Genomic DNA, 25,728 nt, shown 5'->3' with positions numbered 1-25,728 from the left:
TGTGGGCGGAGGAGTCCCTTGTTGGTCTTTTTAGGGGACTTGTTCTTTTCCTCCCCCCTTCCATGTCATCTTTTTATTATTATTATTATATTTACTATTTGGGAAGGTTTTTTTTTCTTCACATTGCCGCCTGCCTCCCCGTGTTTTCACTATCTTACCTGCCTCTTCTTTAGTCCTCCCACTCTGTGTTGTATCTATTATTTTTAGGTTTATCAAGGAATACTTTTTCTTGTCTTGTTTTCTGTCTCATCTCGTTTCCTCCTGCTTACCTGCTTATCTTTTCTCTTTATGTTTTGAACTGGAATAGGATTAAAATCATAACATGTTCTCATATCGGTGCCTGCCTGTCACTTGGTTTTTGTCGTTGACGGGTCTAGGGACCATTCGGATGGATGGATGGATGAATATATATATTAACGCAAGCGAAGCAATTGCTCTACAACACCTATTCCTTTCGTCGTCAACAAGCAAGCGAGCTCTACTCCTTGAAATCGCCCTGGGTGCACCACCATTCTATCTCCATCATCAGCTATCCGCCCATATGGATAGCAAAGCAATCACACCACCCAGCTCGATTGGCTCCCCCTCAATCGGCTGACTCTCTACCCGGAAACGCCTCCAGAGACGGCATCCCCCAACTCCCCCACACCATCCGTGAGCTTACCAGTCTCTGGTGTCGATAAGATTATCGCCGAAATTCGCAATCGCATCTGTGGCCGAGTCGAGGTCGAAGAGGAGCGGTGGTGCATCAGCCTCAATCATGACGAGTTCAAGGCTTTTGCGGCGCGTTTCGAAGCCGAAGGGGACTACCGCTGGCCAAAGTAGGTAGCCTATCCCTTTGTCCCTCTGTCTCTCTGCCCCTCTTCGTCCAGCTGCCCCTTGTCCAGCATTATATTAGCTAACCTCTAATTAGGTACGACTACTTCCCTCAGCTCTTCAAGTTCGTCCTGCGTATGGCGGGCGCTATCCACGAAGACGTTATCGCAGGATTCGAAGACCTAGTTATAGAGCAGTTGATCGATGTACGGCGAGGTAACGACCAAGTCGCTGCCGATTTCGCTCGGGGCACACACGCAAGAAGAAGCCCCAATATTAAGGATAATGATGGTTCCCATTACCTAGACGGGTCGTTTGCGCACAAAGATGCGGAGGTAGAATGTGTTATCTTGGACGTCTCCCATTCACAATAATGATAAGATTTGTCATTCCTTGCAGATGACTACATCCTAGGTTCAAATGGGCGGACCCAAGCCGTTATTAGGATTGACCTTGAATACCGGGAGGAGAAGGGAAAAGAAGCCGGGGTCACTGTGTGGCGACTAAGATATATTGAGGAAGATGGGGAAGCCGTACTTGAAGCAGCTGAGACGGAAACAGGTATCTTTCGGGCAGTGGATGGTAGTTTGATCGATAGGGAACGGATCCTTCGCATCGGGCTCAAAGATTTTGGGCACTGGCCTAATTGCCCCGGAATCGATGACATCCCCGGGGAGATTACTATTTCGTTTTCTCAACTTTATGAAATAGTGCAGGGGGCTGAGGCTAGAGCGGAGTGTAGGAATCGTGGGTGCAGGAATATCCAGCAAGAGAATCATCAGAAGCGGCCAAGGGTTCGGTTACCACCGCAGCAACTCGCAGAATCAGACGAGGAGCTGTTTAAGGCAGCCGAGAAAAGAGTCAAGAGGAAACTTAGCGACCAGTAGGATTCTATTTTGGGGCAGGTGGCAAAGATAGAGCTTGTAGAATATTTAGATCCGTGGATCCTGAGTTCTGGGCGCCATCCCCATATATATTTTTTAAGCTATAGTCTGCGCGCTTCTTAATACATACCCATAACCATATCCTTTTCTTGCTCTGTCCTTCTTCCTTTCTGTAGCTTTGAATCTAGGCTTGTTGATTGCGAAGTCCTCCATGTAGGTTCGAAACGTGGCAGCATATACCCAGATCCCGGATGTTTTTAAAATAAGAAAGAGAAGTATTATATTACCTAGTTAAAGATTAATATAATTATTATACAGTTTATTACCCCTGGAACGGATGAACTGATTAATTATGTTGTACTGTCTCTTGAAACACCTACCTAGGTACTCTTTCGACCGTGACGGAGATGCGCTAGAAAGGCCGCTATGACACAGGTACACCGACACTACTTGTAAGAGACTTGTGCGCTTGGTGTTAAAGCCGTCGAAAATGGCAGCATGCGCTAGCCAAATTCGGCGGCTAGAACACCGCTTTCTCTGTTTGTAGAGGAAAACATAAATTTATATTTTATTGCTGGGGGGTTTCTAGGGCTATTCACGCCGTATTTACGCTTTTGTGAAGACATGATCAGAGAACTTTGGATGAAAGACCCACTTCCACTTCAAGATTCATATTGTTTGCCGAATTTGAGACGGTCGACGGTCTCCGTGCTTGACTCGATGGCTGTTGTTTTGGTCGAAAGTGAGTGGTGAGTGGACGGTCACGTGATATGTCAAACCTGGAAGGGAAAATGTATTGTGGGGGTTGAGAGAAGCGGCCTGATTGGCTTAGCCGTGTTATTGTTGGAGTTCCCGCCAAATTCTGGGTATCCAATGGGATGGAGGGCGGGTAGTTGCTGAAGAAAAAGAATTTGGCATTTGTTTCGCCTAATGCCATTGTTGTTTTTGGGTGGGGCGGTAAGCCAAGGGGCAACGGTAGGCGACTTTGGATCAAATGATGAGGGGAAAAAAAGCCTAAGGCGTGTGCCGCTTTGGCAGACTTGGTTAATATTTTTTCTAGGAAGAGGGAAATGCCGATTTAAGAGTGGAGAGAACTGGATTTGGAACTGCGGTGAATCTTGAACAAGTGGGAGACAGGCGGTTAGTTGACTAGCGTGTGGCGGTGGTGGTGAGAGTGAGAGAGTCGTAAACTCAAAATGCGCCTGGAGCGAAATGACACTGACGCTTGACAGGGGCAACGCCCCAAGAGCGACACCGGCGGGGCGGGCGTGGAATTTCCAAGTAAGCCTAGATTAGGTCTAAGGCAGTTGGCAAAGTCACGGGGGCAAGGGAACTGGTAAATGACGCCAGTTCATGATGGTATTAATGTTGGAAATTAGAAAAAAACAGTAGTTTAGGTAGTCTCGGTCTGAGTGTGTTTGTTTGCTGGCCGCCCAAACCCGGCGGGCTCGTCGTCGCTTGCCCGAGCCCAATCGGCCTGTGGTCAGCGACCTGATGGCTGTAACGAGCACACCGAAGGGCGGAGACGGCGCTGCCTAGATAGGTGATTCGTCCCTGGACGATATGTTCAGATAACCTAGAGCGCTTGTTCGAGACGGGAGAGACTATCCCGTCCTGTCCGGGTGTAACCCACAGACAGTCGAAGCCTCTATTAGCGGCACGACACAGAACGGCGAGCGGCACGGGGCATGCGCTGACGCCATTCCCGGGGTTGCACTGCCTGGGCCCGCCGTTTCGATACTTGAGGCGCAAAACAGAAACAAAACGCTCGCCCGGAAGAACTCGGAAGGACTGAGGTTGAGCAGATCTAGCGCCTCAGCTGAACCCTTGCCTGGGTCAATGACTGGTTGAGGAGCGACGATAGTGGGCGCGCGGTTGTGGCTGTGCTAGGAAACAAAAACCCACTGTTGGCGGGGGCTTCTGGAAGCTTGGCCGTTAGCTGCCACTACCGCCTCGTTTAAATCATATATTGAAAGAGTGGAGCGTGCAGCTCGGTAAGTGAACCCGGCGATGTCTGAAGTCTGGGGTCAGGGCGCCCGCTTTATGCAGAACGTGGGCGCTGGGCGGCGGGCGAGTGCCCCAGCAGTGGGGTTCGGCTAGCAAGCCTCGAGCGTGGCTTTTACGCATTTAGTCAAACATTTCAACGTTGGGACGCACGCACTTTCTCCTCATGAGGTCACCAGCGCCGTGTCGAAGGGACTTCGAGATTGGGTTTCAACAGGGCCCGCTCCCATATTCACAAGAGCCGTTAGCTGAGGCGCCGATTTCACTTTACGAGCTGCATCGCCTAGCCTCAGGTGGCCCTGTCCTGGGAAGCTGTTCCCTGGGGCACAGCGCTAATACGTCATAGGTGCCCGTAACTCGCGATCGGCCAGTCTGTTTTTCTTTCGGTGTCAGGGGGGGTGAGAAAGCCCAGACAGAAGACAATATCTAACTAAAGGTTGAAATGACTTTATCCTAAATGGCGACGGCCTCTTTGGATTAAGACATATTTACTGCAAGAGAACGAGGATGGGGGGGGAAGCCGAATTTGGCAGAGTGCAGGCTTTAGTTCTCTTCTCTCTCTCTGTCTATTTCCCCTGTTCCGGACAAAAACCTGCACCATTTCAAGGTGGACTCATCACCGCACAGCAACGTAACGTTACGGGTTACCGACTATGCGGGACGGATGGAGTATGTCGTAAATCTCCCGAATCAGGGTGAGTCAAAAGCACCGCACCGCGCTGCACCACACCCACAACACCGGGAGCTGATGTAGACACACACGTACACTTGAGAAGGGAAAAAAGAAAAAAAAGAAAGGCTTTCAGCCTTACCCACTTCGACAAAAGAACCCAGCCTTGGGGCTGCTAGCCTTCTCCAGAGTCCAGGCCTCGCCGATTTTCCTCATGCGTCAGTCTACAAAGGTGCCGGCCAACACCGAGGGGACGGAAAGACGTTAGCTATGATAGTTAGCTCCTCGCCGACAAGTGGCTCCAACGAAAGCCCAAGGTACATCACATCACATCGCATCACATCCATGTAAACACACGGTCAAGTCCTCAAACTTCCCCTCACGCTCTCAAAGAGTCGGTGTGAGGAGGAATGAATGGGGCCATATCAAGAGAACATTAATGCCACGCGTCAGAGCTTGGGATTTGCAGCAAGCAAGCTAGTCACCTGCAACTGCTGCCTCGCTTGTCAAGTTTATCGGTACCGGCGGTTACGCGCCCTTGTTGAGCCTCACGAACATAAGCCGGGACCTTTTGCTTGGTCCTGTGTGATGTTGGCATACCCGATATTGCAAACGAGCCCGGCGGGGGGATGTGGTTGCCTGTTTATTTACGGCGCAAGAGAGAGAGTTGACTCGTTGGGGGCGTGATGCAAATCCAACCCGAGATCCAAGTGAGAAATGAGGGGCTATGAGGACCCAGAGCATTTACAAGTGTAGTTAGGTGGGCCTTGTGGGCGGAGCTACCAATCGAAACCTCCAATTGCTTTACAAACATCGAAACTACAAAAAAGGTCCCGCGAAGTTACAAGTTAACGAGCGAATAGGTTCGATTTGAAACTGTGATTCTAATCCGTAGCCATGCATGCACCAAATGACAATAACCCCCAATGCGTCTAGATGCGTCGGCTTGCGCCTGAATTTCTAATAACCATAACGCTAAATCCAGATATGAGGGTATCTTGAGAAAAGCAGAAAGTTCCCGAAAATAAGAACTTAACTGTCTTTAACAGACATGCCGTACTCGATAGTCGAAAGGTCGTAGAGTAAGTAAGATCTCGCTCCCTGGAAGTGTTGTCGGAAGGGGAAAAAATGCCGGCGTGTCGTCTGAGACTGTCCCATCCGCCCAACTCAACCAAGCTGCGTACTGTGCCTCTAGACGTGAGAAGGGATCTTGTGTCTTTCAACACGACAGTATTCGCAACGAAAGTGGCTGACGCAAGCCGGATTCGTGCAAGCAACGCTAGTATCGATACCATAGGGGCCCGAATTGCATTCGTGCTACATCATCCGTTAGATCTAGAAATAAGTGCGAGCGTTGATGGGAAGGAGACTGACGCAGAACCACAGGTTAACGTATGAGTAAACCTTGCCCATAGCTGCTAGCTGGTGTGTTGTTTTGGATAGTATAGTACGTTGAAGCTTTTATCCTAAGTGAGAAGATGGTGAGCGTTGGGGGTGAGTAGATAGCTATAGCGATGAAGGAAGAGGCTGGCAGAAGTAAGGAGACAAGATTGAGCGAGAAGAGCCATGGCCTTTATACCTATCTTGAGACTTCTAAATGCGCAAGGCGAAAAACAAAGTACACACTAATGGAATTTTGTATCAATACCAAAGCGAAATACCATAGCCCCTCTTCACGGAGTCCATTCTGACTTGTCAAGGCGGCTGGTTAAGCACCGACTTAGTGGCAATCTTGAGCTCCGCCATCGTGTTTGGTTGGAAGAAGGATAGGCCAGGCAAACAAGAGGAGAGGGCCAAGTCCACTTGGACTTGATAGGACCGACATGTGTCTTGCCGTCGGGCAGTTTCCGCTCGACGACTCATAGGTGATGGCCCGGCAATGCAGGCGTGCATTACAGCGTTTCCTAGCCAGTCACCAAGCTGCGCCAGTTAGAGATTAGGACGTGAATATCATCCCAAGGCCTCATCCACCAAGAGCCGAACATTGCCCCGCGGGCGCAGCAAGAGGAGAAGCCACCATCCAAGGCTGCGAAAGTGGGCTAGCATATGCCGCGAGTATTGGATGAAAGTTGAATATGAAGCGGCTCGAGTTCGCAGCATCAGGAATCGGGCCCGAAGTGCGCGGCGCGCCATAGCGAAGAGCGGAAGACTCAAAGCCGCTCTAACCAGAAAGTCGACAAGAGCAGTCCGCGGCTGGTAGTCCTCCTTTTCCGGAGCCCGGGGCCGCTCCTATAGGCCAATCAGCGTACTTATGGCAGGTAAATCTAGTAGAATCAGTGCTAGACTGGATCGGTGGGTTGGTGTGTCGGCGCCTAGTTTTCTCGTTGGTCTGTGGTGGTACTTGGGTACATTTGCGGCTCTTACGGCCAAACCCGGTGTGTTGCCGGGTCTTGTGTGGGACGGACACCATGGTGTATGTATGTATGGGGCCGAGGACACTGGGCCAGCGAACGCGGGCTTGGCGAAACAATGCTGGTAACTTCATATGCACAACGCGGGGTGCCTGACCGATCCCCACCCAATTCCAGCCTTGTCTTGCATCGCTTCTCGCTCAACAGCCCGTCGTCATGTCGCCAACTCCACCCAATGCTTTAGCATATCGGCCTTGTTCACCGAAGAGAGCTTCCATCTAATCACGGGCTGCGTGCGAGGCACAAAAACAAAACACGAGCCCCTTTGCTCAGCCGCTGGTGCATTTGATCGTCGCCTGCACGACACAGTAGTTCTGACAAGTGACGCTGGAGCCTTGTCCCGGCTCTGGACGGTGCTGCCTTGGTGCGTGCAATGCGGAGGACACTGCACGCCAGGCTATGGCTCTCGCTCTGACTCATGGTGAGATGAGGCTCTGCGGCTCAAGAAATCATGAAACAGGACTTTTTGCGGGTAGTTTCGGTGGTGAATGGCGGGGATCCGGTCGCTTTGCTTTCTCTGACATCGAGCCAGACCTCCTAATGGGCTCCGGGGCGACGCGAGTTGAGCCGTACGAGCGTCGAGCTAGGACGGGGCCGCCCGACGGCTGAATAGTGAGTTCGTTCATTAACAAATCAAGGCTCCAGTGAGTCTTTCGCTTGCCTCGAGCCTCTCTCGAGCCCTCTCGCCCAGCTTGATGCTCCTCGCGCAAGGCTTGGTGACTAAGCGGCAAGGCTGGCCAGCTAGGTCTATGAAGAAACTTGAGACAATTCCAAGTGATGGTCTCATCCTGTGGGGGGTTTCATGAGCAGGCTGGCCGAAGACGATGAAGCGGCAAGGCGACTTTGTCAAGAGAGACAGAAATTTGGAGGACACCTTCCATGTGTTGTTCGTTGCTGCCCGGCCTTAGTCGGATTGAGGCAAGTGAAACCCAGTGCTTCGATACTAGTACTCCTAGTAGTACTAGGTTGGCGACGGCAAGAGGAAGTGAAACGGAAGGAGCAGACCGACACCTCATGGAACTGGGGTAGTACTTGCCTCACTTGGAATGAGCAGTCCACGGCAGGAGCAACTGATACCGCCCATTCCGAAATATCACAGGACCCGACCGTGAAACCTTGAACAGGTCGCTGCCCCTACTGGTTTAGATGCGGACGGGTGGCTCTCATTTCCCACGGTTAGGTGAGGTAGGTGCCCACCCCCCTCAGGGTTTCGAGGACATGTTCATCGGAGCGAGTCTGTCGGCTTCGGAAGTGGGAGGGCATTCCATCCTTATATAATATGGCCGGGAAGGCTGTCGGTCTGGGGAGGGCGAACAAAGTTGCTTTACTGATCACATCTTCCTTTTTGCAACCCGCCCAATGATCGTGACAGGCAAGGCTTCGGGGCTGCTGTTTCGGAAGGGTGTTGCCTAGGACGAAATCTGCCAAAAGTTTCCCGACCAGAATTCCAACCGGCGACGGTCTTTTTATACCTGGAGACGAAGATGAGGCTCTAAACAAGGGTGGTAGTCATTTATAACGCCACATTCTTGACTGCCCGCTGAAATATCGTCTGACTGGGTGACAGCGCCGACGCTGCCTTGGGCGAGATGCCTAATGGCGTTGGATGCGTCCTATTCCTGCGCAAACTTTCGAGACCTCACCTGGCGGCCGCCGCTGGTGTCGGAGACGTGCCACTACTGGCTATGGGGTGAACACCCAAACCGATATCCACAAGGCATAGGTTTGCTCCAGGCTACCCATTCATGCGCGACATGGAGACAGTCCGCCGGCTTCCACTTTCGGCCATGGGTAGAGTCTGGGACTGGCGTGGGGATGAGGGCCTGCTCGGCCATCCACTCCGCTGTTCAGGACAGCCTCGGCTGAGATTGGTAATTCGAGAGCCTTGGACGACTGTGTATCACACAATGTGAATTGCCTAATCGGTCATTCTTAACACAAGACGCAGAAAGAGGTGGCTGCTTAAAAAGGGAGGACTCGCCCCAGGTATCTTTATTGAGCTCCGACAAATCTGGCCAAGCTCCTCGCGGGAATCAACAGCGGGACAAGTGCAAATGACAAGTGATATGGCACACACAAAAATATGAGTGCATGTGGCGCTTAGGTTGAACTAAAGAGCCGCACCTAAAGCGAGCCCGACATAACTCAGGTTCTTATATCACAGCCAATCACTAACGACGCCAAGGTGACAGGCTCATTGGGAAGCGAACAGCACTTTTGATTATAAAACCCTTTAAATGGCTGTCTGTTCTTGTGCAGAATCTTTTGCAGAATAGCTTCTTCCCATTTCAACCAACAAGTGAAAGGGGTCTACAGAGCGTATGCCGCAGTGTTCACACCCATTCCTTTCGCATAAGGTACATAATCAGGGCACAGCTCCGTGTAAGTGCTGGTGCTGGGGAGAGAAGCAACGTAAGCCGGGCGTATCCAAATATCCACGGGCTGAAGAAAGGTCCGTCGCTTCCGCCAACATTACGGCCCACTTGCTGAGTCTGAGGGCAAAGTTACAAATCATCTCCAACAGATTTCGGGACTCGGAGTTGCCAACTTGGGTGGTTTGTCATTTGTCACTGGAAGGGTTGTTGGTGTAGTGCCACACCACCAACAGAGTTAGGGAACCGCCCAGTTGAAACAGAAAAGTTCCCGCTTTTGCGGAGTGGCAGCGCTGTTTCGTGTAAGTGCACCCCTTGTCATCGCTGCATTTCCCGGTTCTGGTTGGCTTTGGCAGGGGCGGGACCAATTCAGTGGAGAAGCTGGCGGTTTACTAATTCGTGCAGTGCCGAGGATATATTGAGACAGGCCCCAGTGCTCCTCTACGGCAGGGTGTTGCCAACGTCATATCTGCGCCTGCCAACGGCGGCCGAAAGCTGTCTCGCGGCGCCTTACCAACGTAGCCGTTTATCCTTTGTTCTCGAATGTTACCAATTTTCTGCATCGCAGGCCGCGGTCGCGCCTTCTAATCGTCTCCATCCCCCTTGCCGCTCTTTCTCTTTCTCTTTTCTTGCATCTCGCTTTCCTTAGCCTCGCTCGCATCCTTTGCACCACAGACCGGCGCCCGTCTCGGGATGCCCCGGTAAGACGCAATGAGGGTGAGAGCTTATCGGCCGGAGACGAGGTGGGCGACACGGATTATACCATTTGTTCTGGCTGGCGCTGTCGGATTTTCCACCTATGTTGTGGTCAAACGCATTTGCCGTTCGTGCAGTCCCTCAATCTCGTTGCTTGGGCACTCTGGCTAACAACTCTCTTCTCCAGTGGACTACTTCCTCTCCAGCTGGCAACGATCCGGCGCCGCGATCGCATTCATCGTTCTACACTTGTTATTTCTCGTTTTGATGCTATTGACGTATTTCCGCGTCTTTTTGGTCATTCAAACCAACCCCGGGGTCGTACCACTCGGACCCAAAGCAACCGAACAAAATACCCTTGAGAAGCGGAAGATGAAGGGGAGACGAAGGCGGCGCGGCCAAGGAGACAGCGAAGGAGCCGCCGAAGGTGACCTTGAAGCTGCCAACCAGTACGACGGACGGCCAGACGAAAATCCCGACAGTCCGGGACTCGAAGAATACTATAGCAAGGACGTATTTATATGCGAGACGGATGGCCGGCCACGCTGGTGCAGCACATGCTGCAACTGGAAACCGGATAGGGCACACCACTGCAGCGAAATCGAAAGATGCGTGCGTAAAATGGACCACTATTGCCCATGGGTTGGCGGTATCGTCGGGGAGACTAGTAAGTCCCAAGCCTTGAAAGCTTAACCCGTCCAGCAGCTCATAATTCCGCGTGCCACAGGCTTCAAGTTTTTTGTCCAGTTCACGTTTTACACTGCTCTATATTGCATTGTGGTAATTGTTGCTGCCGCGCTATGTCTGAGGTGGTTGGCTACCAATGGACTTGGAGTGGATGGGTTTGTTATCGCCGTCCTGGCAATTGGCGCCTTTTTCGGCCTTTTCACGACGACAATGGCACTCACATCGATACGGTACATAGGCCTCAACCTCACAAACATCGATTACTTGAAGTCCAAGTGTATTGTCCACCAGTTGGCAATACGAGTTCCTCGAGGCACTCCACTAGGCCCGGACTACGGAGTCGTGCACTATCCTTTGCCCAAATCAGCCGATGGGCTGAGTTCTCCAGAATCCGCTCTGGCGGGCGGTAAAGGACCCTTTTCTGCAAGAGACCAACTTGCTACTCGCACATTTGCAATCGTCAAGACCGAAATGGGCGAGAACCCGTGGCAGCTCGGCGTCTACCGCAACTGGAAATCGGTTATGGGAAATAACATTATCGATTGGTTCTTGCCCTTTAATGATTCGCCCTGCTCAACTTTCGAAAACAACGAGAGTTACTACGAAATGGGTCCGTTGTATAATCAACTGCGGAAGAGATTTAACCTACCAGAGATCTCGATCGAGAGCGAAGAGTCAGAAATGAAGAAGTTGGAAAAAAAGGGGCAGCATCAGGCAAACGGGTTATAGGAATTCATGACGTGTACAAAGATACCCGGGGTATTTTAGGTGGCGCTGGATGGCAATCTTTTCTTTATGCTCTGCAATTATTTTTACTCCAGAATCGGAAGATACACACGCGATAATGTAATTAGACTTGGAGGTCTCACAATCCAGGATTCAGGATACATGGTTGAGTTCGGAGAAGAGCGCAAATGGTATCAACAAACAGGTTCAGCTCATGTGACCAATCACGTTCAACTAACGCGGGGCATGGCTGGTTATCAGGTAGAAAAATATACGTTTATCCTGAAGATGTCCGTGACAAGAAATTGTTCGCAATCAGGTGGTCTAGGAGATAGATAGGCCCGACTCTGGATCTGGTCGGCACCGAAGAGCCCTGGTTCCAATTTGCCCGAAGTCGAACATGTCAACATAGGCACTTGGTACGGAATACCTTTGTGAACTCCAACGCGCCTCACAGAAATCCGCCAGGCAACAAAGCCGGGGCAGCCCCCAACTTTATGAATAAATGATGTATTAATTACCTTACTTGGGTAGGTGAGGTTTAATGGAGTCTTTGAAAAGTATGGACCTTGTTTGTTCGCTCAACCAGGAAGTCGCGCCTCAGACCTAGACCCAACGCAGTTTCCCCAGTCGACACAGGAGAACCACTCTAAGTAAGCCCTTGGCTCAACAAGTTTCAGGTTCTGTGCTTCGCTTGTTCCACCGTTCTAAATCCGCAATATTGGGAGTGCGACTGCAAACCGCGGAACAGATATTGTCGTGAAATCCTTACGGATCCTGTGCGTGCAGGAGGGAGTGGCGACTGAAGAATCCAGACCGCCATATCAGCCACGAACCAGGCAGGGGGCATGCTTTCTTTCAACGGCAACCCATTTCAACAAAACCACCTATCCACCCCTCTCCCCAAGCCAAGACTGGAGTCGGTATAATCCCTCTTCATTTATCTGATTAGATTCCAATGCAATTGTTTACATTCACGGAAGTCAAGCCAGCCAGTGCCACATCAACGACGTTGCCGTCTGCTGGTCAACGACATTCGCAATGCCGGGTTCCAGGACGAGAGGCACACCGGTTGCCCTGCCGGCAAGCCGGCATGCATATGTAACCGATGAGAGCAACCACCCATATCCAAGCTGAGACTGTTCATCCAGTCTTACGCCATGACATTGGTTCGCTGCGTGGTTGACCACTTAACCCCCTCGTCGCAACAGGGCAGACAGCACTTGCTTCTCCGTCTGCGTCTGCGACACCGTAGAGGCTCCCACACCGAGCCTCCCTCTCTCAGCTACAATTCCCCGCTCCAACACCCCGTTACATCGATACCATCCCCACCAATTGCCAGCTCAGGCCCAGGCCTAGGTCCCACACCATTCCCAGAGCGGTGGGCCTTGCTGAGCTGCAGGGTACCGATCGATGCCGATTCCCTTCTCGCTGTCCAGCCTGTTGGGTCTGCAGGTTTGTGGGGGCGGCTGAGGATGTGTGTGCATGGCGACCACTCATGACCTCGGACAAGACACAACGAATGAAGTTACGCCGTCGCCTGGCATGAAGCCTTTTCTTGAAAACGGCTGACGACACTGTTAGCAAGGAGAGGGAGGGAACATGATTGCAGAAATACTCTTTAGGTTATTACCTAACCCTCACACGTCGAAACTCGAGCTCGGGCCAACTATGGTCAGCAGTGGTTTCCAGCCCAACCTACATGCGTCGTAGGAGTCTAGACGATGACCGCGGTGTTGCTAGGCCCTTGGCATCAGTGTGTATTTCCGAGTATCGCCAACATCAAGCCGAACTGGGTATTATCACATCATCAACGACGCGATCCGGCAGACGGAGATGGAGCACTCGACTATAACCTCGACGACATGTCAGTGTCAGAATATGGTCTAAGGGGCACGAGGTCAACGTACGAAGCTCTGCAGAGCCATTTGCGGTCCATATGGGCTGCGACAATGTTTTTTCACAGGGACGAGCCATGATTCCGCGCGGGAAAGAGAAATCCACCCTAGAAGGTGTCATTCATTGGTGTGCTCTATGATCTCGGGTCCCCCTAGTTGGCTTGAAAGAGTCAAGCTAACTACCTACCGCACCACACGCACCGCAAGACACGACCTCCCGAGGGCCACCCGCCACAGTATCCCTTCTCCGAGACCGAAGCCACACTACTCCAAGCTGCCATATTCGCCAAGCTTTGGGGCCAGTCCACTCGATCAGGTGCTGTTGCAACCGCTGCATCGTTCGTGGTAGCAGATGCTGCCTTGAGCATTCTCGTTTGTGCAGGTGTTTGTTGATGAAGTGCTGGTCGTTTTACCGTCGCATTCGCAACACGTCCATTCGGCATCCCCCCCGACAGATGGAGGTGGGCTTTCGTGCTCCCCCGCCGGGTCATTTTCGACTTCCGCCCTGTGTCCGAGTCTGAGCATGGATGGCCGGCAGGGAGCTCTCTGTTTTGACTCACATTTTCTTAGCACGAGACAGGGTGATCCAAGGGCGCTTTGAAAGCTTTTTGCCTTGCGAGGGAAGCCGGGAGCTAGTGGGGGTTGTAGGAGTTCGTTGGGAAACTCAGACTTCACTCCTAGGCGGCGTGGCTTGTTGGTTTCGAGCCGACAACATCCTCATCTTTCGCCACCAGCTTTATAGAGCATCCAGAGAGCTAGCATAGTCGCCTGCTTCTCACAGTCGCCCGCGCAGAGCCGCATCCATCCAACATTGCCCTACCTTTTGCTCTCTTCGTCTGCCCTAGTTGTGCCGGGCAGCGGTCTGCCGTCATAAGAGCCTCCATCCCTGGGCGCAACATCCCTGAGTGAGTCCAAGGGGAGGGCAAAGGGGGCTTAGATACCAGTGCCCGTAACAGGGTGGAACGCAAGAGACAACGTCATTTGGCCGATGAGGTAAAGCCAACGGCGGGCAGTTGATTAGTTGACGATCAACCGCATCGAATAAAAGGGGCTTGGGCTCGGAACTAGTGTGGTTTTTTTTGGTAAGGCTAGCCTTCCAGAACACACTAAAATGTTTCTTGACTGGATACCGGGACATATGGGAAATGAATAATGAGAGAGACGATCAAATCCTGGTTCCGGCATTGCTAACTCTGGGCAAGACTATAAATCTCCGACCAGGAGCTTGTCGTGTACCGACGAGGGCAAATGAAGAGCGTAGCATCTTCTATCCCAGCCGCGTCAAGTCGCCCTGAGGATCCTAGTTGAGAGATGTTGAGTGGTTGGAGTTGGCTTCGGGATGCTGACTATTCAGGGGTCAAGCGTAATGAGTACTACCAGCTGGGAGAGAAAGATACTACCGAAACTGACACAAGAGCCGCAGCCTTACCACCGTTTGTTGCCCGTGCCAGCGGTCGCCCCCAACATGACGGCGCTTCCGCAATCACGAAACAGTGGGAAATCAGACACGATGGGGAAGAGCAACATGCCTTTCGTGGGGCGAAGCGGGGGGAGGGCATGTGATGATCAACAAGCACTTCGCCTCTCGTACAAGCGCCAGCAAGGTGAAAGATCAAAGCGAGAGACTGGCTGCGATCGGCCAATGATTGGTATACTGGGGCTGAACCTGGTTCAACATTGGCAACAACAAGGAGCAACCAAGCAGGCGAGACGGTGACAAGAGCCCCAAATGCCCTGCGCCTGCTCGCCCAAGCGGAAATGCTGTCATCTGAGAACTGAGACTACGGGTGCTGGGCATGGGGCACGCTTCGGAAGGCTTTCGAACCCAGGGCGCAATGTTCCCTGATCCTGATTAAGCGACTAATAAGAGCCGATGACGGAGTCTGGGAGCTGGCAAAAAGAGGTCAATAAGCGCAGCCTTGTGCTACCCAAGTTTCTGAGCTTCACCGTCTAAGCAGCAGATCATCCCATTGTTCTTCACATACCACAAAGCCCAGCGTTTTTGAGTCGTGATGCAACCTCAGCGGCTACGCCACTGGCAAGCAGGCCGGGTTGAAGCGGCCATCTTGCATTGGGGGCTTTGCTCAAGGCTCGGCCCTCTTGGGAATGAGGCATGACGGCGGCGTATCACTTGATCGCGCCGTTGGAGGGGGGGCCGCGTGCCAGCCTCGGAATACAGTGTTCTCACCGCTTCTGCCCAGGCAACGTCAGCGTTTCCCGTGGGCCATGAACCTTTGATTGCAAAAGACTACCTGCTGTTTGTCTTGGAACGCCTGGTGCGGGAAAAGGGGGGATTCCAGGCGTCTGGAAGAGCGCACGTTGTCTGTTGTCTCTCCTTTATCGGGACTATTGTCGTTGACCAAACTTCGCCACCTCTATGTCGTGCCAGGGCGGCTCTTGATAGTGGCTATGGTAAGCGCCAGTCCTAAGGCTAGGCGACTACTAACAGAAGACCGGTTGCCTTTCTCGTGTGACACACTGAGCCCTTATTATCATAAATTCGTTGCTTGAACGAGAACAGATGGCAGAAAGTCAAGTCAGAGAAGAAATGGGGGGCCCATACTGCAGTCCATCTTTCGTCGACGTGAGCCGGCGCTGACATGTTAAGTATCTCTGTCTACCGTGCGAGCTATCTGGCGCAGCACACAATCTCTTCTTCCTGGTCGATCTACCGACAGAGGCGATGGCGGGCCGTCGGTCCCCGAGCTTTGACTCGGCCGGTTCAGCTATGCGCACGGAACTTCTTCCAAACCAGTATTTGAAGTGTACCTACACAAAACCAGACGTTTGCTCATGGCTCTGTGACGATTGATATGGCGCCGGAAGAAGTGCTTTGTTTGTCACCAAAGTCCTGACAGCCAGCAACTTATCCAGGCAGTGATCTTCGCTTTCTACGCTCCATGGAATATACCATTCCTCTTCAAGAAAGCCACCCACCGTCGTTCATGCAGCTTGCGAAACTCGTCACACATATTCTTCGCATGTTTCTACACTATTACCTCGTGGGACAAGGTGGGGTTGCATTCTTCGATGCAAGCAGGACGGAAGCCGTGGACTGAGGAGCAGCGCGACGAACAACGAGCGCCGGTAGGCGAGACTTTTGGTAAGTTTGATAGATATATTATCCCGCTGTCTACAAGATGATGTCCAAAGAGCGCTTTGCAGTCGCTCTTGAGACTGTCCACAGTGCCGCTCTCTTCTTCTGCCGAAAAAGGAGATCCAGTGACCTGAAATGCGTGCGACAGCCATAAGCTGATGCCGCCTACAGCTCCCTCGACTGTGGCGAGCTGAATAAAATCGCGCGATGTCCGAATGGTGTAGAGGTGGCAACACTGTGCGAAGTTGTCCATGCACATTACCGCTGCATCCCGTCTGTCAACTGAGCTCTAGACGGGTAGGTACACAACGTATGTCCGTGGAAACCGGGGTTGGTCGCGGTTTCGGCCCCCCCTCCTCCCGTTCTGGACACGAACAACATCCCGATTGAGGAAATACAACATGTACTCTGTGCTCCCGACGTTCACTCGGCCAAGATAAAGTATAAAGTTGGGACAGTGACCGATAATACTTCAAAGGCGCCGGCCGCTCTGCTCCGTGGGCCGTTGGTTCTAACCTCCGACACACAAGAAGGGAGGTATATCGCCCACCGGGCCTCGAAATCTACTCAGGGAATCAAGCTCTTATCGTATGATATTGATGGCTTTGAGAAGCCGACTAAGAAAAGAAAGAGACCAGACGGCATGCATGTATGGGGATCATACTTCATAGGACGAAGGTGGCTCAAGAAATAAGTATCGGTGATTTTTGTTTGCGCGGAGGAGGGAAAGGGGCAAAAGTTCAATTCCGGATGTTGCCAACGGCCATTTTGCACAAGGAAGGTCAAATTCCACATTATAGAAATGTCTCAGTTTACATAGACTACACATTAGCCACTCGGCAATGTGAAAAGTCAATAATAGACCTTACAAATAAATATCATGAAATTCAGCAGACCAGCAGCTGTATCATGTGTCAAGGGAAAACCGGAAGAGGGTTGAGAAACTTGGACTGTCAATAAATGATGAGGTGTCTTGAATTCACCAAACATGGAAAATAAGACAACTCGCAATAATAAGTTCATATTCAATTAGTTACATATTTTTGTGAAGTTGATAATGCCGAGATTTGAGGATTGACTGGGATGCCCGTGGACCCCGTAGCAAGATGGAAAGGGAGCGGCACGGGCGGATAGCGGATGTGGGGCCCCTAACGATCCCGTTCCCGCAAAGCCAGCGACGCGGGGGAATGTACCGTTGAATGGGCAGAGGTGTGTTGTGTGAAAGAGATCGAGAATTCATACGTTATACAGTACTACGGTGTCATTTTCCTGAGCGTTACCATTAGATCTAATAGAATCGAGCATTTCAAGTTATTGTAATGTGTATATACTGGAATAGTTTCAGGCCTATCTGCAATCCCCGTACTTACCCCGCTAAACGGATTACAGTACTTTGCACACGATTCTAACAAGTGGGGATCGAAAGACGCGAGTTGGGAGCCACAACCATAACGGCAACTGCACCGCGTCCCGCCCATCCTGGCCCCGATAGCTCGACGTTACCAAACATCACGACACCCGCGACAATCCGGACCGAGACATTAGAGCTGATGCTACTGTGTCCGAAAATGAGCTGCCGAGCCACGCTTGGCCTTCAATCCCGATGTCCTCATCTCCCCCCCACTCGTTCCGGGCCTCGTCTCCAATTGACGGTGGCCCGGGGCGCCGACGATCGCGCTTCACCTATCGCCATCTCGCCCAGCTGGCAGCGTACAATGCCTCGTGCCCCCTTAGGGTCATTGCCCACATAGATCTCGACTGCTTCTATGCCCAGGTGGAGATGGTCCGTCTTGGCGTGCCCGAAGACCAGCCGCTTGCTGTGCAACAATGGTGTGTGCTGTTGATGCCGTCGTCAACCTCGTCTTCCCCTCCAAGCCCCTTCCTCTCGACCACTTACTCGGTGTCTCGCTCCGCCCCTTTGGCCCCCTCCAATCCTTACCCTTTGCTCTCTCTCTCTCTCTCTCTCTCTCTCTCTTCCAGCACCAAGTCACAACGTAACACCTCACCGCCTGGACATGCTAATTGACGCTCTTGCGCGCGGGCTTCCAGGCAGGGCTTAATTGCCGTCAATTACCCCGCTCGTGCCTTCGGCATTGGTCGGCATTGCACTGTGACAGAAGCAAAGAAACTTTGCCCAAAGCTAGTCAGCCAGCACGTTGCAACATTTCGAGAGGGAGACACCAAGTGGGCATACCGCCCAGATGCGGCAGCAAACATCACGACGGACAAAGTCTCGCTCGACCCCTACCGGCTTGAATCGAGGCGGATCTTTGCAGTCATCAAGGACCAGCTCCCCTCACATCTACAGAAAGTGGAGAAGGCTGGAATAGATGAGATGTTTCTCGACCTGTCGGCGCACATCCACGCCATCCTCCTTGAGCGTTTCCCCGAGCTGGCCAGCACGTCCCCTTCCCATGACCCCGCCGAGCAGCTTCCCATGCCTTCCATCTCGGCCCTTGACTGGAAGGCTGACGCCCTGGTCGATCTCGATGACGAGCATGCTGAGCTCGAGGACCCCGATTGGAATGACGTGGCAACCCTCATCGGCTCAGAGATTGTCCGCAACGTCCGGGAAGCAATCAGAGATAAGCTCAGATACACATGCTCCGGGGGGATCGCGAAGAACAAGATGCTTAGCAAGTTGGGCTCAGCTCACAAGAAGCCCAATCAGCAGACGGTTGTGCGCAATCGCGCGGTACGGCACTTCCTGTCGGGCTTTAAGTTTACCAAGATACGAAACCTAGGCGGCAAGCTGGGCGAGGAGGTAAGCCAAGCATTCAGCACCGACGCCGTGAGCGACCTCCTCGCCATCCCTGTCGAACAGCTGAAGCAGAAGCTCGGCGACGACGCGGGAGTCTGGGTCTACAACACCATCCGGGGCGTCGACCCGAGCGAGGTCAATTCGCGCACCCAACTCAAGTCGATGCTCTCCGCCAAATCCTTCCGCCCGAGCATCAACACGCTCGACCAGGCAACCAAGTGGCTTAGGATCTTTGCCGCCGACATATTCTCCCGATTGGTCGAGGAAGGCGTGCTGGAAAACAAGCGGCGCCCTCGCACCATCAACCTCCACCATCGTTACGGCGCCCAGACTCGTTCGCGTCAGACGGCTATACCGCAAGGCCGGCAGCTGGACGACGACGCGCTCTTCGACCTTGCTAAGCATCTCCTGAGCCAGATTGCCCTCGAGGGTCGGCTGTGGCCGTGCTCCAACCTCAGCTTGAGCGTCGGCGGATTCGAAGAAGGCATTACGGGGAACATGGGAATTGGAGCGTTCTTATTGAAGGGTGACGAGGCACAGGCGCTCAAAACGGGTCATCGGGCGTCGATAGCGGAAGAGGCCAGCAGCGGGCTCCACCCGGCAGAGAAGCGACGACGAATCGATAATGGTGGTTGCGGCAGCGGTGGTGATGGGAGTGGTGGCATCCAGCGCTTTTTCACGAGGATGGATGCATCTCCAAGCCGCATCGTCGAGTTGGGCGCCGACGATAGCGCCGTCAGGAACAATGGCGGTGAAACGTTGGGCAGCCCAGGAACCGAAGCGGTGTCGAGGGCGGCTGGTGACCCAGATGATTCAGCCATGTCGGATGAGGTATATCGGGACCAAGCCAATCAGGCTCACATGTGCTCTCGATGCAACACCGGCTTCGACAGTTCGGGGGCGCTCCAAAGCCACCAAGACTGGCACTTTGCTAAAGACCTCCAAGACGAAGAACGTGTCAAGCCGGCATTTGTCAACCAGCCTCCAGCCGCTGCGTCTTCCTCGCGTGCCGGCAGCCAGAAAACCGGAGCCGCTGCACCGTCAAAGCGGCCAGGACGGCCAAAGAAGACTGAGAGAGGCCAGAGCAAGTTGAAATTTGGCTGAAGGGGCTTATGCATCGCCGAGGTAAGGCATGCATCGATAAACACGCAGCTGCAGCAAGGCAAGCGGACCAGATGAGTCTATCGAATCTCACAAGAAATACGGCGCGCCATATCAGCCAGAGGTGGTGGGACAGGTGGGCTTGACCAGGGCTGTCGTCTCCTGGCCCCAGATTGCCTCATGTTTGTCATACATTACCTGTTGGGTAACATGGACGAGCGGCGTCTCCTGCTGCGGGAGGATGACGCTCTCCCAACACCTACTCCGGGTCAAGCCTAGGGGACAGACCAATAGACTTGGTTAGCCGGGCTCAAGAAACGGCCTGTAGCGCTTTCTTGGGCAGGGTAAAGATGGGGAGGAAAGACTCGTCACGGATCGCCTCGCACCGCTTCCGGGATGCTCTGAGCCCGTACCCCCCTTCCTTGCATAACCCTACATCAGATGAGTTGTTGATTGTGCTCGTCCGGAGGGCACCGAGGTGCCCAGCACTAGGAACAAGACGAGAGCAGACGAAACAGGTTCCGGGGCGCTGGGAGAGGGTCTTTGGTTGACGCGCTTGCCCTCACTGAGACCGGGTGAAGCGTCGGTACCCCAGGTCCTATGATCTTCGTTCTTCCCCAGGTTACTGTTTGGCTTGAGTGACGTGAGCGGGCCTTTATTGCACGTTCAAGAGCTTCAGGGGCTTGTTCAGATCAACATTGGGCCGTCAGGAAAGTGTCCTTTCAGGAGTCTGTCTGGCTGTTTTTGCCTTCGCGTTGCTTCCGTGCATGCATTTAGCACGCTGTGGCGAGGTCGAGGTCAAATCGAGTCACCAGGAACCAGTTTGGTAGAACGCAAACGGCCGCTTCGTCTCCCCGTTTTGCGGCACTTTGAGGCGGCGTGAGGCCGTTGATTGGCTGGGAAGCCAGCCCCCCTCGCATCATGCGTCAGGTTGGGCTTCACGAGACGCATTGATACCCGACAAGAAAAAAAGAGACTCCCCAAACAAGCCAGCTCCATCAAATTGCTGATGGGTGACCAAGCAAGTCTATTACAGATTCCGCTAGCCCGATGCAAATGACACCCTTCTTTGGCCAGCAGCGACATACATGCACAGAAGACAGGCGATCCGGTAGGTGAATATATCCCGAGAGACCACGTCGCCAGCCGGAGCGTGAGCAGCGACTGTAATAACCCTAATAGCCTCTCTCCCCCCGACACACCAGGTCAGAACCGGGCCTTACTTGCACTTGTGAGTTCCTCCGGATCTGACCCAGTCTGCGCCGTCTTGCTTCCTAGGCAGTCCCCTGTGACCTATCTAGGTACCTATGTAACTGAAGGGCCGTTTCGTGCTCGCCAGCCAATTAGACAAGCAGCTGCTAGGAGAGTATTGATATCTGTTCCTGTAACAGATGCCGTCTCCGCTCACGGTCTAACTCGTGCTGGGTAGGCAAGATAGCGGTCCTGTAGAGGAGTGACTCATTCTCGTGTATCTCTGCTGCTCTCCTGGTCGTAAATAGGTACTTTTTTTTTTTTTTGCAAATGCATCGACTTGCTATCCTTCTGCCTTTCTCGGAACTTGAAGTCTGGACTATATGCCCACCTAAGTATTACAGCAGCCAAATTACCGTGGCAGGTTGCTGGCTTTTCGCAGGTCACCGAAACGGGACACCGAAGCCTCTCATCTCAGCCGGATTCCTTTTCTGCCAAAACGGTGGTCAAAAGCCAGGTTTCCAAGTCTTTCCGTCGCAGGCAACAGCGTCGGTAATGCTTTCAGCACCGGCACCGGCAAGCCAGCACCGCAACCCTTCCCATCGCGTCTGCGTGTAATTCATGCGCGGCCGCAACGCTTGATTGGCAGCCACACCAACAAGCAACAACCGACTGGACAGCAAACCGCAACCCCGAGGCCCTTCCAGGTTTCGGGCCACTTTGACATTTGATCAACGGCGCCACAGACCCAATCAGAGTCAGAAGGCGTTGGTGAGAGAAGCAGCCTCGTCACCGTATTTGGACGCCGGAACCGTCCGACTCACTGCAGTGCAACTTTGCGAGTGTCGTCGACGGGAAGGCGCAGCCAGTTTCTTTTAGATGCTCAGGTCTGCCCAGCCTCGGTAGATCAAATCGACGTTAGGGAATACAGATTACGATTTTTCATTTTCTCCAGACTCAGGCCGAAGGGCAAAGTCGGACGAGATTTGAACCCGGCGCGCCGAGTTAGACAAGTCGCAATTCCCTCGCGTCTCTCATTGTATCTCTCGGTCCCAAAATCCCACGCAACACCACTTGCACGCTCTTGCTGGTGTCCTGTTGCTATTGCTAGTCCTAGGTCTAGTGCTACAGAAACGTCTCGCCGTGTCTTTGGCCGCTCGGGCTTTCAGTGCCGGGACTGGCCTCTCTTGCCTCGCTGCAGGCAGCCCACAAGCCCACAAACGAGGCCCAGCAGCCCACTTTCTTTACGGGGCACGAGCCAACCAGGCTCTCCCACGCAATCGCAGCGAAACCACATACAGCGTGCACACCGGCAAGAAAAGAAAGGGGGAAAAACCTAGTATCATTCGGCCTGCGTGGTTTTACACTCCGGCGCAGCCACCCTTTGTCGATTGGATTGCTCGGGTCTCACCTGATTGATGCCCGCCCGCGGGTTGCTTGCTGTACGCTTGACGAACAGAGGTTGACCGAGTGAGTATAAAAGGGAGCCAAACCGAGCTCAGGTGCCTGGAGTGAGTTGTGAGGTGACCGATGAGCCACTGCTGGGAACCCCTCCATCCCGTCCACCCGCTGTCCCTTCCTTCCATTTTGTGGCGACTCGCCGACAACAGGCAGATGTACTATGTAGACGTCCGTCCTGTCAGGTTGCCATTTCATTATCCATCAGCGACCACCTCCGAGGCGGCCTGATCGTCCTATTGGCAGCGTCGGTGTTCTGCAAAGCTAGGCCTGGCATTGGACGACCTCCCAAGCTGTGCGGTGCAGTCTGCAGGTGCCTTTTTAGCCCCATAGGTTGGCAATTGGAGTGTCCCCAGCAGAGGCATCCACTGGCCGCTGGTCACTGGTCACTGGCACATAGCACCCGGCCGCGCTTTCCAGTTGCCACGTTCAGGCATCCGTTTGTCGGGTTCCATTGCCACCACGCCAAAAAGGTCCCCGTCGGACCGTCTTGGTTCGCTCTCCGTCGTCCAAACACAGACGGTGAGGCAGATGCACGCATACACGCACGCACGCACGGCACGCACGCACGCACGCACGCACGCGCACACACTTCACGCAGACGGCGCACCCTTGAGGCGCACAGCGCACGCACACGCACTAGACGGGTGGCTCCAGCCAACTGGGGAGCGCCGTTTGAGCCCACAGTCGTCGGACTGCCCAACGGAGGCGAGTTGGATGTACTGTAGGTGGACGGAGACAAGAGAGAGACGCAGCTGCAAGACGCTAGCAAATAAGGAATCCACGGCCCGTTACACTGACTGGCTGCTGCCATCGCTGCCATCCCAGCCCAGCTCAGCCAGCCCAGCCCAGCCCAGCCCGCCGGTCCTCCGTTAGTCCCCACCCCTGCCAGCCCAAGGCCTCCTCCCCACCCCAACCCAACCCCAGGCGCCGGGTGTGCCTTCGTGGCTGCTGGCCCTGCCAGTCGTGCTGGTCCATTTCTTTCTCCTCCGCCCACCCTTTCCCCTCCTCCGCCTTTTCTCGCTTTCATTCTCCTTTCCTGGTTTTTCCTGCTTGTCGCCTCGCCGGTTCCTCACCCCCGTGCTTCTTAACCTCTCTTACCGACGCTACTCCTCCGGCTCTGAAGCCTCTTCTCAGAATCTCCTTTCTGGCGTCGTCTCTGGCTCCATCCTCCCCATTATTCTTAACTTTTCACACACGTCAGCAATGGCGGCCCGGCAACCGAACAACAGGCCGAGTCAGGCCCAGCAGCAGCAGCAGGCGCTTCCCCCGACCACGCGCCAGAATGAATACTTCGTGCCCCGCGACGGCATCGACCGTGAGGTTATCACATCAGACATTTGCAGATACCTAGGGCACGATGCGCTGGTGCGGCCTGGCACATACGAGGTATGTTGGCCGATGAACCCATCGCAACGAGCAACGGAACTCCACGCTTCTCGCAACCTCCAATATGGTGGTTTTCTAATCAACCCTCCCCTCTCTGTAGTCACCAGACGGCCGTGTCACGCAAGGCTACTTCATTACGGCCTATCGCAACTTGACATCAGTGAGTCCAAGTCTGGTTCCCGCCCGCGGGGCGCCAACGTTTTGAGTGCTTAGTCGCTGGAACTGTCCGTGTCCGTGAGTTTGAGCTGAGCATCGCAACCTTGACAGGCAATGATCCAAGATCTCAAGCAGGACTCGGCTCGGTGGGAGCAGGAGAGACGTGCAGCGTCCAGGTCTTCAGGCGGTGGTGCCGGAGGTACAATGCACTCAAGCCAACCGAATGGCGCGTATTTGAGAAGCTCTAACTCGCCCGTAGGCGCTCGGGAGCAAGCTCGTGGTGGGCCGTCTGACTACAGCACGTGGAAGAACCGCCAACAACGGGACCAAGAGACCTTCACGGACTACGGAGCCATGGACATTGACTATCCCTCGGTCCCCAATCCGGCCAAGAATGTTGGCTACAATGCCGTCCCATACACGGGAGTTCCAGCTCCCGCCTACCCCCCGGCCGCGTACCCACCCCAGGCGCACCCTGCTGCTCCTCAGTTTGCCTCCCAACCCTACGGATACCCGGGCAACCTGCCCGCTGGATACTCATCCCAACCCCAGACTGCCACGGACAGGTATCCGGGGATGGCGCCGCCTCCTGCCATGGCCCCGGCCTTTGCCCAGGACACTGCCTATATCCGCGGGTCGGACTTCCGGACGGGTTATGGGGCTCCCCCGCCCAATGTGATGCCAATGCCTCTCACTTCTGGTGCCCCTTCTAGGACTTTTCCCGCTCCCACAGGAGGTGCCCCGGGCTATGGCGGAGACACGGATATTTATGGCTATTCGACAGCTGCTGGAAACACGGCTAACCAGGCCTTTCCTCAAGATCCTCAATACGGCCGCGGTGCGTCTTATGTAGCAGCCGCAAATCCTCCACCCCCGGCTTCGTCTGATGATTTAGGTCCCCCCGCAGGTACACAAACACAAGTCCCCCGACCCCCGCAGGGCTACGGCGCCGTTCCGGAACCGCAGTTTGATGACCAAAATTCCGGCCTGCCTCCCGCACCCGTCGCCCCCAATGCCGCGCCTGCTCCAATGCCCAATAATGGACAACCGGCCGCACGCCGTGACCGTGACTCGGAGCCGAGAGAACGAGAGCGAGACCACCATCGGAGTCGTCGCACAGAGCCGGACCGCGAAGACAGACATGCTGCAGAACGAGAGCGGCGTCGCCATCGCTAATCCTTTGCCAGGACTCTCTCGCAGATCTTATTTTCTTGCACTTCCTGGACTTCCCCGAACGAGACAGTCTCGTCTCGCGCGAGATGTCTTCTCGTTGATACCTGCTAATACCCTCGGCCCTGGAGTTATTCATTGCCATGTTTACCAGTTTTTTTTCCTCTCCAACTTTCTACTCCCGGACCTAGCTGCTCGCGTCTTGCAATTTTTAATTTTTTTTTACATCATCCAACGGATA

At 53.7% G+C, this 25,728-nt stretch overlaps 4 protein-coding genes across 4 annotated transcripts; 3 read left to right on the top strand and 1 right to left on the bottom strand.

Moving 5' to 3' along the window:
- Positions 1–5,199: 5,199 nt before the first annotated feature.
- B0T26DRAFT_287883 (uncharacterized protein) lies at positions 5,200–5,869 on the bottom strand. The gene has a single exon (XM_060434171.1). The coding sequence runs from the start codon at positions 5,667–5,669 to the stop codon at positions 5,307–5,309; it is 363 nt and encodes a 120-aa protein (XP_060295986.1). The 5' UTR covers positions 5,670–5,869; the 3' UTR covers positions 5,200–5,306.
- Positions 5,870–9,604: 3,735 nt separating this feature from the next.
- On the top strand, positions 9,605–11,553 carry B0T26DRAFT_708967 (DHHC palmitoyltransferase-domain-containing protein). Its single transcript, XM_060441914.1, has 3 exons — positions 9,605–9,980; positions 10,041–10,520; positions 10,581–11,553. The coding sequence occupies exons 1-3, from the start codon at positions 9,869–9,871 to the stop codon at positions 11,267–11,269; spliced, it is 1,281 nt and encodes a 426-aa protein (XP_060295985.1). The 5' UTR covers positions 9,605–9,868; the 3' UTR covers positions 11,270–11,553.
- A 6,311-nt stretch (positions 11,554–17,864) lies between these two features.
- On the top strand, positions 17,865–20,126 carry B0T26DRAFT_675537 (uncharacterized protein; the record flags this gene model as incomplete). Its single annotated transcript, XM_060439842.1, has 2 exons — positions 17,865–18,091; positions 18,311–20,126. 2 exons carry the CDS (start codon positions 17,865–17,867, stop codon positions 20,124–20,126), a joined length of 2,043 nt encoding a protein of 680 aa, XP_060295984.1.
- Positions 20,127–24,002: 3,876 nt separating this feature from the next.
- Positions 24,003–25,493, top strand: B0T26DRAFT_602787 (uncharacterized protein; the record flags this gene model as incomplete). Its single annotated transcript, XM_060435769.1, has 4 exons — positions 24,003–24,161; positions 24,262–24,321; positions 24,429–25,155; positions 25,240–25,493. Coding segments are annotated over 4 exons (1,200 nt in total), but the record flags the coding sequence as incomplete, so codon positions are not given.
- Between the last annotated feature and the right edge of the window lie 235 nt (positions 25,494–25,728).

The sequence above is a fragment of the Lasiosphaeria miniovina genome, assembly GCF_030549165.1.
Source record: "Lasiosphaeria miniovina strain SMH2392-1A chromosome Unknown B0T26scaffold_4, whole genome shotgun sequence".
NCBI lineage: Eukaryota > Fungi > Ascomycota > Sordariomycetes > Sordariales > Lasiosphaeriaceae > Lasiosphaeria > Lasiosphaeria miniovina.
The sequence above is the reverse complement of the archived record's forward strand: the minus strand, read 5'-3'. Positions and strand labels throughout refer to the sequence as shown.

Excerpts from the sequence above, each read along its gene's own strand:
- B0T26DRAFT_287883 (XM_060434171.1), bottom strand. The coding sequence starts at position 5,669 with ATGGTATCGATACTAGCGTTGCTTGCACGAATCCGGCTTGCGTCAGCC.
- B0T26DRAFT_708967 (XM_060441914.1), top strand. The coding sequence starts at position 9,869 with ATGAGGGTGAGAGCTTATCGGCCGGAGACGAGGTGGGCGACACGGATT. Across the intron at positions 9,981-10,040 it reads TGTGGTCAAACGCATTTGCC|TGGACTACTTCCTCTCCAGC; the intron begins GTTCGTGCAGTC and ends TCTCTTCTCCAG. Across the intron at positions 10,521-10,580 it reads CGGTATCGTCGGGGAGACTA|GCTTCAAGTTTTTTGTCCAG; the intron begins GTAAGTCCCAAG and ends CGCGTGCCACAG.